This window comes from Platichthys flesus, chromosome 18 (assembly GCF_949316205.1).
Source record: "Platichthys flesus chromosome 18, fPlaFle2.1, whole genome shotgun sequence".
Classification (NCBI taxonomy): domain Eukaryota; kingdom Metazoa; phylum Chordata; class Actinopteri; order Pleuronectiformes; family Pleuronectidae; genus Platichthys; species Platichthys flesus.
Window position 1 is genome coordinate 8,296,498 of NC_084962.1, and position 15,918 is coordinate 8,312,415.

At 39.9% G+C, this 15,918-nt stretch overlaps 1 protein-coding gene across 1 annotated transcript; it reads right to left on the reverse strand.

Annotated features, from left to right (window-relative positions):
- Window positions 1-308: 308 nt before the first annotated feature.
- gpcpd1 (glycerophosphocholine phosphodiesterase 1) lies at window positions 309-15,918 on the reverse strand. Its single transcript, XM_062410894.1, has 20 exons — window positions 15,555-15,918; window positions 15,239-15,329; window positions 14,000-14,090; window positions 13,800-13,884; window positions 12,778-12,853; window positions 11,185-11,226; window positions 9,758-9,881; window positions 9,285-9,528; window positions 9,025-9,184; window positions 8,340-8,469; window positions 8,176-8,230; window positions 7,996-8,088; window positions 7,725-7,802; window positions 7,316-7,355; window positions 7,140-7,198; window positions 6,770-6,835; window positions 6,545-6,681; window positions 6,075-6,210; window positions 5,101-5,261; window positions 309-1,807 (listed from the first exon to the last, which is right to left on the reverse strand). The coding sequence occupies exons 2-20, from the start codon at window positions 15,285-15,287 to the stop codon at window positions 1,609-1,611; spliced, it is 2,025 nt and encodes a 674-aa protein (XP_062266878.1). The 5' UTR covers window positions 15,288-15,329; window positions 15,555-15,918; the 3' UTR covers window positions 309-1,608.

Genomic DNA, 15,918 nt, shown 5'->3' on the forward strand with positions numbered 1-15,918 from the left:
TATTTTATCATCTTAGAGCCTCATGTAAGATACTGTAGGTACATGTTTACAGGTAAACAAACACTGTTGCTTTATCTATCTTCAGGAATGAGTGATGACAATTCAAAGTTGGAGAAACCCCAAATTATTTGCTCTTCTGAATACATTAGAGGGAGCCATTGCACTTATATTTATCTCCCAAGTTCAGTATCGTAGTTTGTATTTGGCTACCGCCATCTGAGCTGCATGAGGGATCACTTTCAAGGTCTGAGAAAAGATCGCACTTTTACTTGATCACCAGGACTAACTCAAGTGATGTGAAAGAAAGGTTAAGTCAAATAAACAAGTTTATTTTCTTTCATTTATTTACATTACCATTACATCACCATGTCACAATTCTTATTACACACGAGAGCCTTTCATTCTCCCTGGTTTCTCATTTATACAGATTAACAGACCATGCATGGCTTCATCAATATACAGACATTATACTACATACTATAAATGGTTGTGTTTTTCGGGGTTTAAAATTTGTGAATAATATATCCCATTTCTTTCAAGACCCTACACACTTGTCCTTAACTACCCATTTCATGATTATTTCAAGTGTACTTTCTTCCCAAAAAAGATCTGCCAAGCAACAAATAGCTTTGTATTGTGACGTGAAAGGAGATTTATAGGAAGTATGGTATTTGGACTTGGAGTATTTGTTCATGCATGTCTATTACAATAGATCATCAGTTAAGTGTTGGTGATTTTGAAATAATGTACAAGAAACAGACAGACTTTTCACCATTAAGGCTGTGGGACATGTGCACGGTTTGCATATGTAACATTCGTCGGCTTTGCCTCAAATCAAGTAGATAAAATGAATGAAGGACATGATACATCCAGTATGCATGCAGCATGTAATCAACAATAATAGCTGTTAAGCCTGAGCATGAATACGCCTGAATTTGAAGTTGTGGAATGGAGGGTTAACTGTCCATTCAAAAGGAAATTATTCAATCATGTGGACTTGTTTCTAAGTGCTGTGTTCTATCCACCAGGAGATATTCCTTCAATTATGGCAACCTGGACTGTCATCCTCATGCACATCTCCGTGCACTGTGTGTAGTATGCCAACCTACCCAGCGAAGGATGTGCCACACACTCTCAAATGATTTTTCAAAACCTGAAATAGCAATCCGAAGCTAGTACTCATTGCAATTTAAAAACAACCCTTAAGGCAATGGCTACATGCACATATAAGACATAGCAGCAGAGACAGAAAAACAGCATCATCATAAATCTTATGAGTTTGCCACATGAACAATTTTACACCTGTATAAAAATCATATGAATTACCTTTTAACACTTTAAACTATAGAAGTGAAATATATTGTCTGAATAAATATCTACTTCTAGTGTCCGCTTTCGAAAATAATTTTGTGCAGACAGTTCTAATACCTACACCCGTCATTTAAGAAACAAGGAAATGACTGCCTTTAAGTTTTGGCAAACCATCAACCTATTTCAACAGAAAACATAACAAGTATGTGAAGACACCTGACAGTAATTATGTAATTTGTTTGGTTGTCTTGAGTGTGTGTGCGCAGTGAGCTCTACTGAAAGGTAGTTAAGGTGTGATTATAATGAGCTGTGACCAGAATCGGACTCGGTGCTGCCGTTATGGGTCTTGGAGGCAACGCAGGGAGCGGAGGAGCAGGGGATGGAGTAGCAGGAGCAGGAGGAGCTCTGCATGGTCTCTTCTGTGATGACCTCCTGCAGGGAGTGCTGCTCCTCTACCTGGAAGATATTGGGCTGCTCTCCTTGTTCCTCACAGATGCTGGAGGAGAAGGAGGAGACATCAGTTAGATCAGTGGTCAGTAGTCGGTTAATTTTCGATTATTGTCCGTCATTTAAATAGAGTCATGGCAGAGATTTCCTAATCACAAAACACAAAACCACTTGCTTAAATAAAGTAGGATCTTGAGTAGAGGAACAGTGGGGCTTGGCAATAGTACATTATAAAAACACTAAACTGTATATACAGCATGTCTTAATATGGCACATGTAAAATTAATCATGAGACAATCAATTTTACGATGATCCATCAGAGACTTTATATTTTCAACAATATGACATAATACATGAGCATTATAACATGAAAGGACCCATCCAACTGATAATAAAGAATTATTGCCAAGCACCACTGGGTAGTCATGTGATGATATTGGATAAGTGTTATGGAAAGTTTGGTCGCAGAGTGAGCCACTCCTCTGTATTCTACACACAGGTTTCAACAAGTTACATTTCAGATATTTTTGAAGACCAAAGTGGATGAAATGTAAGACCTATGTCAAGTACGACAGCTATGAGGGAATAACAGAGTCCCAGAATTGCGTACACTTCCCTAGAATAAATAACCCAGCAGAAACCCTGCTAATATTTTACGGCAAGTCACAGGTGGTTTCATTTAGGGCAACACTTCTACACATAGATATGTCTTATGACGGTGAACTAGAATTACTGGAGGCAAAACACAGTTGTGAGCCTCCTCCAAAGAGTCAAGCTGCAATTTACATCTATGTCTGTCCAAACCCATAAGATATATACAGGCGAAACTTCGATTTGATTAAATGAATGTAAAGTAAATAGTTGATGACCTGCCAAACAATTTGGATAGTGCTAAACACCAGGACCCTTGCAACTGAAGCAGCTAAATACAATATTAATTTGCATTATTATTACTTTGTAAACTTTGTTTATATAGCAGTTTTTTAAGGTCCTAAATAATGAAAGCAAATATAAACGGAATAAAAGTCAAGCAATCATTAATCACGAGACGTAAAATAATAAGAAAAAGATAAAAGATATTATTAAATAATTAAAATAGTCAAGAATTACACCTGTGCTTTTCCCACTGTGACATGACTAACATGTCGTAGAAGGTATCGTTATCACCTCCTAAAATGAGGGGTGTAATGAGAGTTAGGTCAGTCACCTCTGTGAGCAAAGTAATCCAAGGTGGGATATGTAATACAATATAGATTGTGTCAACAAACAAGCTGCGGAAATGCTTCACCACATAAAAGATAAAAGGATGCAAAGAGCATCCAGTGCATTCACCACCTTTATAAAGGGACCAAACTGCAGCACAAGCAGATCCTCCACAAACTCAACAGGATGTATTAGAAGATATGCTTGTAAAAAAAATGAAATATGCTTGTGTGTCTGTGTGGTGAATAGTTGGACACACAAGGCTTGAGTGCAGGTCTCCTGGATCACGGTTATTTGAGCCAAATGCAAATATGCACACAGGCGAATAAATGAAGGAAGACAGTCTCATGCACAAAACAAGCCATTCACTCCTGTTGCCTCCTTTGCTTCAGAATCTAAATTCAGTCCCTGAGTAGCATACCAAGCATAACATAAGGAGGCGTTAGAAATGATAAACATGGCAGTTGACCAATCAGCAACAAGTTTTTGTACAGGAAAATCCCCAAAAACTACAACTATCATCACTGAAACATGAATGTAATATTAAGCCATTGGCCCCACAGTGCTGTGCACAAGTGGCACGACACTGTGAAGTGAAAGTGAGTAAATGAACAGATCACAGCCAGGAACCAGAGACATTAGAGGAATGACTATGACATGTGGATGTAATGTTAACATGAGTCATAATCACCAGGATCTGTGTCATGTAAACATCATAATTGGAGTAATGTCGTATTATGAATAAGGTCAATAGTCAGAATATTCCATGTAAATGTAAACACTGAGATTGACACTGTTCTTCAAGAAACTTGGAAGAAGTTAATTAAGAAACTGGGCAAAGTGCACCAAGGAGAACCAGTGTTTCAAAGGCAAAATGTATCCACACCAAATATTGGTCTAAGTTATCTAAATCGGATTAGCATATGTCTTAGAGGCTGGAATCAGGAACAACTAGATTTTTAAAGTCAATGTTTTCCTAAGATGAGACAGCATTTGCCTTATCACTATTTACATGTGTGTTAAGGGGGGGGGGGGGGGGGGGGTAAATGTAAGTTATTTCTGTTTACTGCACTCTGTCTACAATTAAGGGGAAAATAATTTATGAATTATATAAAGAGCTCACTTTACTTTTAGTGCCTTAAACAATTGTGCAGCACTGTGTGAGAAGTCAACCATAGTGTATCATTGTCAACAAGCTTTATTTTGCTCCTGTTGCATTTGAATGAGCAACGAATGGGACGTCAGGCAGCATTTGAGTGGGGAACCGAAACAGAAATCAGCCAAGGGTTGAAAAGTGGAAGTGAGTAAATGGACAGAACACAGGCAGGTACCAGACAGACATTACATGACTCTGGAGAACTTGAGTCATAATATGGCACCAAGCATTCACAAATTCTGTAAAAAAAACAAAAAGAGGTTACAGTTATAACAACAACAACCTGGAGGTGACAAATCTGCTCAATGAGAGCCTGGGAAGAGGTAACAGGGTTCAAAGCAAAGAGTAAATGAAAAGTGAAGCAGAACTGAAACAGCTGAGCAAGCAGCCTCCACTGACCACGCAGGGAGAACAACCTGCTGGTACACTCAGGCTTTATCTAACAACACAGACCCATCTTGTGCACGGACACACAAGTGCCAAGTGATTAACATGGGTGCCATTGCCTGGTTACACAACTTTGATTCTGTAGTGTTAACAAAGGCCATGATATCATACCATACTGTTGCACGAAGAGGTGCAGCACGAGGAACGCACTCATTAAATAATGGAAAAGAATGCCCTGCTTAGTGACTCTGTTGTTGTTTCAGGCTGAACACAAGACAACAGCACAGTGTGTACTGTAGAGTTGCAGAACAGGACACCGGGTAATAGGCAGAAACATATTGATGAGCTTTGTCGTACTAGGAAAGACAGGAAAGTGTGTTGAATGTTTGATTTGATTTTTCTAAGAGTGATCAAAATAAGCTTTGTTTTCCCGTCGGTAGTTTGTACCACACTATGCACTTTTACAATGAACACTTACATTGGATATAGAGTATAAAGCTGGTCGTGTTGGGTTTTGTGCATGTGTGTCTCTTGTCTACACCTAAAGCATAAGGTCTTCAAGCAGCCACAGATAAGCATGTCACACTTTAACATACCTATCGTAGATCAACCCGTCGATTCCCTGCTCCCTCAGTTTAATTCTGGTCTCGTGGTCGTTGTTGTCGTCTCCCCAGCTGAAAAGCACCAGGCCTTTAGACTGGGCGTCACGAATGTGGGTGAGGTTCTTCAGCAGCTCCTCGGAGTGGGCACTGATTCCCTAAAGGAGCGGCCAAAGAAGTCCAGTGAGAAAACAAAATGGTCTCGTTTCATCTCTAAATAGGCTTAAACATGGGTAATGTCTGTGTGCTCTCATAACACCTAATAGTTTATTCAACTTCAGATGTGACTTCAACTTAACACGTGAGTGTAGAGTCCGGCCCGTTGTGTTCCGAAGGGTCCAGACAAAAAATGGCTATCCATTGAATTTTTTACACTGACTGCCAAAGGCCTGTCAGATATGAGTCGGGCTCGGTTAGATTTCTCTCAGGCTCCGATGGGTTCCGACAGAAAATGACAGCCCGAGCTCAACTCTAATAACACATCATACTGTCCAAGTTTTTTGGAGTCAATTTGTGATCCTCGCTTAAACCACAACAGAACATCTTAGGAACAGCTCACACAGCACTGTGCTGTGCTGGCTGACTTGTTTGTTATGTGGACTGCTGTTATCATTGAGGTGCGGGCCGTGGGCTATGACACACAGTCCTGAGGGGGCAGCTGATGCCAAAACAAGTCAAATCAAATGAGAGATTTAGGAAGAGTCAATTGTGTGTCAATAGTGTCTGAAGGGATTCTGTTAAAGTTGAACTGCTGACATCTTACTAAACATTGAGGGGAGTTTCACACTCTCACTAATGCCTTCCAACTGGGTGTCCCGTTATAGTCTAGCCTGTTTATTACTAAAAGAACAGCCGTTACAAAATGTATTAAACTACCTTCATTATTTCATTCTGTAGAAAAATATGTAAAATCTGGAAAACTCAGTGGCTACATCATGATAAATATTAAACTTGCTGCTACAACTGCTCACCAGGATGTTCTCGCTCTGGGCGAAGCTTATGGCGATCTGAGTGGTCTGGCATCGGATGTCCATCAGTTCAGGATACCTCTCTGAAATTCCCTGAGTGAGGAAGAGGATGGGGTACTTGTTCTGCTTGTGTCGCACCCTGAGGGAAACATGACAAGAAGTCAGCAGAGTAATTATTTGTAACTACGACAGAGTCTGCTTTCTGGCTAACTTGAATTTTCTCAGGATTGGTTCCTACAGAGCAAGAATCTTTTCAGTATCTTTAACATTTTGCAATAAGTGGCATTTCAAAATGTCTGCATTTAAATGACTGAAACTAAACTTCCGAGTAATAAGGGTACTTCTTCAGATAATGAGTCCTTAGATTTGGAAGATATTCTGAAATTGGTTCATTGAAATGTTCAATGATTGACTCGGTATGCTGATCAAAATGAGCATACCATTAAATCAAAATAAGATACAATTGTGCTCACATGGTGCAGATGTCAGGGTCAAAGCAGGAGAAGACAACGCGTCTGTTGCCACCTCTCTGCAGAACACACGACAGGATAACATCCAGGAAGGTGTTCATGTTGAAGTAGGATGAGAGGTTGCCATCCCATGACCCGTCCTGTCAATACAAAGGATTCATTAATAACAGTTAATCACACAATGACTCATTCAACTCAAAGTATTTCTTGCTTTACACTGTTAATCACCTTTAACTGGCAGATCCATTTGAGCTCTATGTTAAAACCCACACGCTCAGGAACAGCCTGGAAGATCTGTAAAAAAATAAATAAACAGGTGTGAAACATGCAGTTAATTGATTTTATTTTGACATGACAAAGACATTGAGAATCAGAACCAGATGAAGAGAGGTGGGGAATAATGAAATGAAAACAACTGGTTATTTAACAGGTAATTCACAGCAGCAGTGTAATGATGTTATATGTTATTAATAATTATATTATTATTGGGGGCAGGGAGTTCCTGGCTTTACAGTGTACCCAGTGATATGAGAAGGGGACCAGCTGATAAAGACTAGACAAGGTATTTAATAAGGATCATCGTCATAAAGTAATATACCTGTGAGAGTGAAGGGAATGGTTGGTGATCGTCAATTTCCTCTTCATCATCCAGCAGATCTAAACAACAAACAGAGCAGATTATAGGCTGACCACGTCACACTCAAAGCCACTTTGCAAAATGCTGTGATGCCAAATGAGAAAGATAAAACTACGACACAACCAATAGGAGCATACCTTTGTGATCATTTGCCTTCATTGCTGTAACGTGGGCCAGCTAGGTAACAAAACAGACATGATCGTATCGGTGAGTGAGACAAATTGTTACAATTCCACCATTTCCCAGACGTGTCAATCACAAATGTTGCCAACAGGGCTTGACTAAATAGGCTTCAGCAGTAGAGTGTATTGGTTAAGGAGGAGGGAGGGGGCTAGCTGTTTCAAGGTTAAAAATTACGGTATTCGAAACAAAGGTTTGTTCACTGATCATTTTGACCTTCTATTTATTTGTAGGATGTGTAAAGCACTAAGAAACAGACATATTGACTCTCATGGCAGAGAGAGCACAGCTGTTCCTCTTATTTACTTTACTTTAATCTGAGCCGTAACGTGTGTTTGTTATTTGCATAGTTTTGTGTTTTTTAACCTTCAGAAGCTGCAGCTGATCATAAGTCAAGTCTTTGACTGGAACCTCGACGAGCTCCAGTGAAGTCTTGTCATTTTTCTGTTGAGGGAAAAAAACAATTACATATTTGTTTATGCTCACCACTCTCCTAAATGTATGGCACTCCAGTGATTATTAATACATTTAAGTAAAACAACAAAAACAGATAGTTTCAGAAAATAAACAAGGGTTTCAAGACTTCATAAATCCCTCACAGATCCCCTTTATCAAATATAATCAACCTTAAATGTACCTTCTTGGTGGAGATGCAGCATGTCAGATCATGGTACACGATCGGAACGGCGTCCTTAGAGAGGTGAACATCAAACTCTACATAGGCTGCACCCTGCATGGTAACAATAACATGTAAATAAGGCTGGTGTAATGTAGATGGTAAATATTTGCTCAGAGATTAATCACCTGAGTTACTTACATGCTGAAAAGCACTTGTGAATGAAGCGATGGTGTTCTCTCTCACTTTGTGGTGCCTGTAAAACACAAATTCAAAAAGAACATTATTGAAAGGGAACAGATGCAGGACAAGAAAACACCAATGATTTGATATGCAAAGCATCTTATCAAGTTGTTGTGACTCACTTTGCCGCGTGCGTGCTGCCTGCTCCTCTGTGACCAACCTTCAGGGCACTTCTTTTCTTCCAGTACCTGGTGAACGAGGAGCTCATGTCACACTGCAGCCCCTGGATGGGCTGAATCACCAGGTAATCCACTAGGAGAGAGGGATGATAGAGGTGAGAAATTGAAAAGAAAAAAACAGAAAAATAGTTGTTCAAAGCACTAAGTCAGATTGTTACTTCCGCCAGGGAGGTTACGTTCTTATACTTGTTTGTCTGTCTGTTAGTTAGCATCATTACAGAAAAACTACTGAATGGATTGCCAGGACATGTAATGGAAGGATGTGGTATGACTACTTTCAACTTCGGTCTGGATCCATGATTTTTTTTTCTATGTCCACTCTTCAACATTGTGAGATACGATGAATTCTTTGACATTTTCATCAATTTCCCAGATCCTGATGGAAAGATCTGGCATGTTAAGGTGACTCATATCTATGACTATTTGCAATTTGGTGAGGATCCAAATATAAATCTGGTTCTAGCACGTTGAAATGTGTTTCCATAAGGCTTAGGCCTAAGTTTTTGGCAAATATCCTGTGAAAGGGCGTATACAGGAAGATAGGCGATAGGGCCCTTGGCAGAGGTATGCACAAAAATTGAGTGCTACTCCAGTTATCAGCGTGGGAGTCTTTAGCACAAAATCTTACCTCTCACTTTCCCGATGGTCTGTCTGGAATTTCTGCCCATGATGGGAAGTGTGACTACTCCCCTGTCTTTGCCACTCTCCCAGAGAGTGGAGGAGAGGAGGCAGGCTGTGCCCATATGTCCCGGATGATCATCTCCTTGTACAACATGACTCATATCCTCCTGTAAACAATTATGAGATTTGTTTGATTATAATCAAATGACACCATATAAATCTAAATTTTTTACATGCATTTGTAAATAAAGATAATGGAGTTATTACCTCAAAGAACTCGAAGGTGAGCTCTAGGTTGTCTGGGTCCATGGTGTGGATACTGTACTCGGTCCACTGGGACGGCTCCAGGGCATAGCCACACTCAGGCTGCGAGTGACGTGACCTGTAGCCATTGGCACTGATCATACTGATCTCCAGAGTGGTGGTCATCTTGTTCCAAGAAGCAGCACTGGACGTATCTTCGTCTTCATCTTCCCCATCTTCCTCAAAGCCCTCCAATGCTAGTTTGATCCTGGACAGATTAGGAAAACAAAGAGTGAAAAAAATGCAAGAAAACAAGATTAAAACATGATAATGTTTTCCTCAGCTCCTCTTACAATAGTTATGCATGCAGGGCAGCAGTTACTCTGGTAACAGTCAGGCAGTGTAACACTAGAACTGTAATGCTGATCTGCCACATGTCACTTTCCAAGAGGGCTTTCAACGGCTGTTGTTGAAATCGACCTGCGTGTCATCCCTACCTGAAGCGAGACTTCTTGAATTTCTTCTTGGTGATGGACACCGGGGGCGTCTTGGAATGGTGCAGACGCAGGCGAATCTCTGTCTGGCACGTAAGCCACCCAGCATCGACACAATTTACACCATCTGCAGAAAGAAAGGACAAAGGCAGGACGTCTTAGATTTCAGATGAAAATGTTTATCCACTTTGCTATGGAGGACCATACATGACATAAGTAAAAATAAATAAATGTATAAATAAATACAGAAATAAATAAATAAATGAATAAATAAAAATGGAAATAAATAAATAAATACAGAAATAAATAAATAAATATGTTAATACCAAAAGAAATGTCAAAAGAAATGTCTTAAATATATTTTAACATTTATTTTTTCCCTGATACATTTCCTTTGCATTTGCAGTGTCCTTATGCTAATGAGAAAGGCGGGCCTAACCGCAGTCTCATGCAGGATTGGTCACAGGAGTGTAATGATCCAGCCCTACTACTTCTGCCTTTCAATGCTGGTGTCCAGTAGCTGTTTGCAGCGTTGAGCCAGTTCACACTTAAAATGAACTAGTTCAAGTTCAGAGGGTTAGTTAAGGTTATTTTTTATTGGGATGATTTAGGTGTCAGTAGTCCTGACTGTGAGCGTCACGTCTCGTGTTGTACTGAGCACAAGGAGCGAGCCGAGAGGAGGAGGAAACAGGAACTCCAGCTCGGTACAAACCACCTGCCGCCTCTGCTCTGATCATGAAGCCGCTGATCTCTGAGCAGATGTGACCAGAGAAGCTCTGTGTTTCCACTTTTTCCACAGAGTCACTAACTGGCTGCTTCACGGTGAAGAGATCAAGTCTCAGTCACTGCCCGTGTCTCTGAGCGAGTGTGTGACGGAGCGCAGGGGCTGTGTGTGTGTGTGTGTAGTTCAGTTGACCAATCCTGCTCGAGACTGAGGTTAAGCCCGCCTTTCTCATTAGCATAAGGACACTGCAAATGCAAAGGAAATGTATCAGGGAAAAAATAAATGTTAAAATATATTTAAGACATTTCTTTTGACATTTCTTTTGGTATTAACATATTTATTTATTTATTTCTGTATTTATTTATTTATTTCCATTTTTATTTATTCATTTATTTATTTATTTCTGTATTTATTTATACATTTATTTATTTTTACTTATGTCATGTATGGTCCTCCATACTTTGCCTCCTATGAATGACGAACAGAGAAATGGAGGCAGCAATAAAAGCAAGTGGGAGACAGTTTTGTGTTCTGTTGTGAACGGTATAAACTGTATGTGATATGACTGTATAAAAGAAGAGGAAGCGATAACATTGAAATCTAAGGGAGTTTGTGGAATTGTACTTTTACCAAATGGAGCGTTTATATATTATCTTTCAGTCCTGTAGTTAAGAGATGGCTTAATTATTTTTTTAATCCAACTTACTGATAGTTCCAAATTGACCGTCATCAATATGCTGGTGTGATGCTGCAATAAAGAATAAACATATTAGAAACAGGATAAAATGATCATAACAGTGTCAATTTAACATATCAAACCACAGCATTTCCAGTGTTTTCCTCATTTTGAATTCATCTTTAAAAAAAAGGTACCGTATTAAAAATTCCACTGATTTGCTCTCGATTTGATTTGCCTCAAATGCAGGTAATAAAAAAAATTTTACCCAAAAAAACCTATAACCCTTTAAACTACAGCTTTAAGTCATTACGGTTTATATAGCAGAAACCAAATCAAACACTTCAGGGTAGAATATTAAAATAAACATCATATTTGTAACAAATTGGGCCGTTTAGTAGATAACAAAGAAAGAAAGAAAAACAAATATAAAGGGGCCGGTGTGGCCTAGGGGGTAAAGTGGGCATTCTCCAACAGTGGGCGTTCCCCATCTGCATGCCGAAGTGTCCTTGGCAAGATACTGAACCCTTAAATGTCCCCTCATAAATGTTGAGTGTACTAAAAATGTAAGCTTTGGACAAAAGCGTCAGCTAAATGACATGTAATGTAATTTAAAAATAGGGATGGGGTGAGAACCTGGAGTCAAAATGACATTGAGCAGGGTTTGGCCTCGGTTGCAACTATTCTTCCTATCAGCTCATCCTGAATGAGCTTTGTCTGTGTTAGGCCAACACAATGGGGTTTGAACTACAGAGGTCTACTATATCAGGTGGTGACATCTACTTCACTGCAGTGCTTCCTCATTGGCTATAGATTATTCCAATGAGTGTAGTCTCTGATCTGTCAAAGCACACACAAGCACACGCTGCAACAAAACCAAATAGTTCCAGTAGAATCCCTATTAATTTCCTAAATTATAATATTGGCTATCATCCCTACATGGCACACAGTACTGAGTTGATATTGTAACACCTTATGTACTGTACAGTATATGGGAAATTATTGTTACTGCATATAAAGATATTCAGGAGAGACCACAAATGACATGTGCAAACAGGAAGCAGATTGTCTACTCTGCAGATAGTTGTTGTTATTGTTTCCAGAAAATACTAACGAAAAGCAACAATTGGGAAAAAGAAGGTGAGGGTTTTCTCTTTTTGGGCCGATAGCATGGTGGAACTGTAAATGTATTCACTGTTTCTCCTTCACTGGTAGTAATCGAGCCTTGAATGATAAGAGCCGATCAGCAAGTGAATGATGTTTCTAAACATCTCTTTCATTGCCCGACCAGACTAAAACATTGTCTGTCATGCATGTTGAACTGTGAACAATATGCTTATGTGTATGTCAGTTTGAAAGTAAAAATGAAGATGTTAAACTTGAAGAGGGACACATTGCAGGTGAGTTGGTGGTATGTTAGTTTTAACATACATGTTGTCCGAAACAACAAACTAATCCTCAAGTAACAACCACCTTCTTCTTCTTCTTCTTCTTTCAGCGGGATGAGCAACTCTAAATACCAAATAGTTCTAGGGCAGGGGATGGGAAGTATATGGGGGCTAGAGCATGACACACTTTCCCAAACCCAACCACATTGTGCACCTATTTTTTGTTTTTTTATACCTGTGGGGATCATCGTGCGGGGATGGTGATGCGTCTCCCACACATTGACTATCACTTGACAGGGACCATCTGCGATCTGTAATTTCAATGTTTGGCAAAAATGTTAAGGTTTTCAAATCATACACAGTGGACTGCTTTTTAGTCCGGCGTCGAAGCTGGCTTCGGACCAGAGTGTGAGAAAGGAATTAGAGCTGGTATTGTCACCAATCCCTAGCTAGGGCAGACAGACACCATTGGTTAAAATCTGAAAAGTAAATTTGTTAATGAAGAATAAATGGACGTGGAAAAGGGTCTGTAGTTACACATTGGGCTGACCTCTTCATCTGTAATAAAGCCATAATTACCAATGGCAATGATTTCAGCTACTGTTTTTGACCTCCGCCATTTAATGCACTCTTTGTAGATTTGAGGCTGAGGAAATTGTACCCATTGTACCCACATACATCCACAGGTCGAAAAAGAAACGTGTATTGAGATAATTGTTATCTATATTGCACTGCGGTAATCAAAGGGAGCCTTCTGATAAACAACACGGCCAAGGGGAAGCCAAGTTGGAGCAGGCTTTCATTCTTACACAATGTGAGCTCCACCCAGCATTTACTGTGCGATAAACAATGTTCCCTGGAAAACACCTGACTCGTTTTCTTCTCCTTCGTTTCAGGGGAACTTCTTACATCTATATCCAGATGAGAGGTGAGCTTAGCAGAGGCTTGGACAAGGCTCACATGCTTAGATTACAGTAGGCAGATTGCCTGGAGCTCTAAGTAAGGCCATTAACACACATGGGGGGGGGGGGGGGATCTTATAAATGGTATTTCCTTAAGAACTGTGGCAAATGTAATGCCCTCTTAATCACAGATTAAAATTTAGAGCAATAAAAAAAAACACTGACATATACATGAATTATTTTTCATTTTGACAAAAAACACAATTAAGATGAAACGATTTATCTGTGATATATATTAGAAAATAAATCTGTTATTTATAAAGGAAAACAACTGTATAGAAGGGAGACTGCTCACCTTAGACTCCAAGAAGAAGCCCTTGAAAAAACGGTAGTTGGTAACAACTCCTTGAGGTACAGTGACCGTTGTGGTCCATGCATTTCTGCCAGGGAATCAACATACACATATATTAGAAGGACAGACCACTATCTTCATATAACTTCATAACCACACATGTTTTTTATAAAGTGAGGTATTTAAAGTATAGTTGCACTTACCCATCATTACTGTCAGGATGTAAGATGGCAGCTTTTTCACAGCTCCAGCATCCCAGGGCCTCACAGCTTCCGACAACAGCGAACAACTCACCTAGAGATATTCAGACTCGCATGTTAACTGATGCAAATTTAGATATTACAACAGTAGACCTGACATTTCTACAAACTTCTACAATGTGCTCATGTGTGAACTTGTTTGGAAATGCTGACATGGAGCCAACAAAACGGTTTGACCCGTTTTTCAAATTAATGTAATTTAACTGAGAACACACATCACAACTAAAACATGATTTCAATATCTAGCTACCTACTAATTCCACTAACATCTGTCTGTATGTCTGTAAGTGGAATGCATCACAGTTGGCATGTGTATATTCTTTATTGACCAAGAAGGTGCAGTGACATTTTGTGCAATTTGTACACGCAATAAGTTCAATATTTATAAACTTTGAATAAACAGGCAACCAGTGCTCTGCGGGGTCGAGGCGTCTTCTTCTACATCCTCTGATAAACTACAGCAGTGTTCGACAACTGGGTCAACCCAAGGCAGATCATTTGATTATTTTGTATATCCGACGACAGACATTCGCAGGTACAGTAAAAGCAATATTATTAAAATGACTTCCTGTTTGTCTCCAAAGAAAAGAGCAGAACATTTTGTTTTGTTGCTGTAATGTTTATGTCGAGCTAAATTACAGAGCTTTCATTTTGTAAAGTTGTAAACCTGTGTCTGAAGTTTGTGCCGCTTGCTTAAGCATTTTTACATGTAGTGTATGAAACCACCTAACTCAAACTTAAATATAAATCACATATTTAAACATTAATGGCGTAATTTTTGTTTCAATTCAGTGAAAAACATTAACTATAAAATCTTTGTGCAAATAAAGCAGGTGGGATGAACACACGGTTTTCTAACTTCACACTGCACCATTAATAAACTATAAAAGCTGACAGTATATATCACAGAACTGTTTGAGGAGGACTCAATAATGTCAGAGGAATAAATCTGAAGTAGCTCAAGCATAAACACAGGACAAGATAACGGCCCATTCCAAAACATCAGGTTTAGAGCAGGCATTGTATTCATGTGCGGAAAAACTGGAGGATCTACTGACTAAACAACACCTCGGATCTATTATTATATCTGATGAGAACTCCTGAGGTCAAACCTGTTCTGACGAATAAGTGCCAACCCCCTCTTTATGTTTAATAGTCTTCATTCAGGTTTGACACACATACCTGGGGATGTTTCTCCTCTGACAACTAGAGTCAGCTGAGTGGTCTCCATGGTTGACACAGTCGCACACAAAGGTTGGCGGCAGGAGCAGAGCTACATAAAAGATACGTTTCATTATCAATAGATCAATATATCGGCCATGAGGAGCAGGAGAGAAAAGCCCAAGTGTCTGTTTTCATCACGTTCAAAATATCACCTGGAAAGCAGCTGACGCGTCCTGCTGGTCGTTTACTAGAGTGTTAAATAACAAGCTAGTGAAGCAGCAGTTACTGGCAGAGACAGGCATACGTCAAATAAAGTGCACTTCAAGATAGATACCTTCTGGCTTTGTGGCCGCGGGGTCTCGTCGGCTCTCGGGAGCCTCCTTCTTCGCCTCTTCCTCCTCTGTTCAGGATGAAATCATCTTTCTATCCCGCAGAGACACGTCTTTCATCATGCTATGGAAGCCCGAGCCACCGGCGGCTGAAGCAGCAGCAACAGCATCACTCCTTCGTTGGCCATTACTGCCTTGTTCGCAAAAACAAGTCAATAATAGCCGGAGCTCAAGAGGAAATGAAGAGGTGCGGAGCAGGAAAACTATGTTCGACGGGAGGTGTCGGTTAAAATTCAGCCAGAAGCTCCGGACCAAGCGAACGGCAACCAGCCGCCATTAACCAAGGATTCAAGATGAGAGCGAGCAACA

Excerpts from the sequence above, each read along its gene's own strand:
- gpcpd1 (XM_062410894.1), bottom strand. The coding sequence starts at position 15,287 with ATGGAGACCACTCAGCTGACTCTAGTTGTCAGAGGAGAAACATCCCCA. Across the intron at positions 14,091-15,238 it reads CAGAGGAGAAACATCCCCAG|GTGAGTTGTTCGCTGTTGTC; the intron begins GTATGTGTGTCA and ends GAATATCTCTAG. Across the intron at positions 7,199-7,315 it reads GAAGGCAAATGATCACAAAG|ATCTGCTGGATGATGAAGAG; the intron begins GTATGCTCCTAT and ends TTTGTTGTTTAG.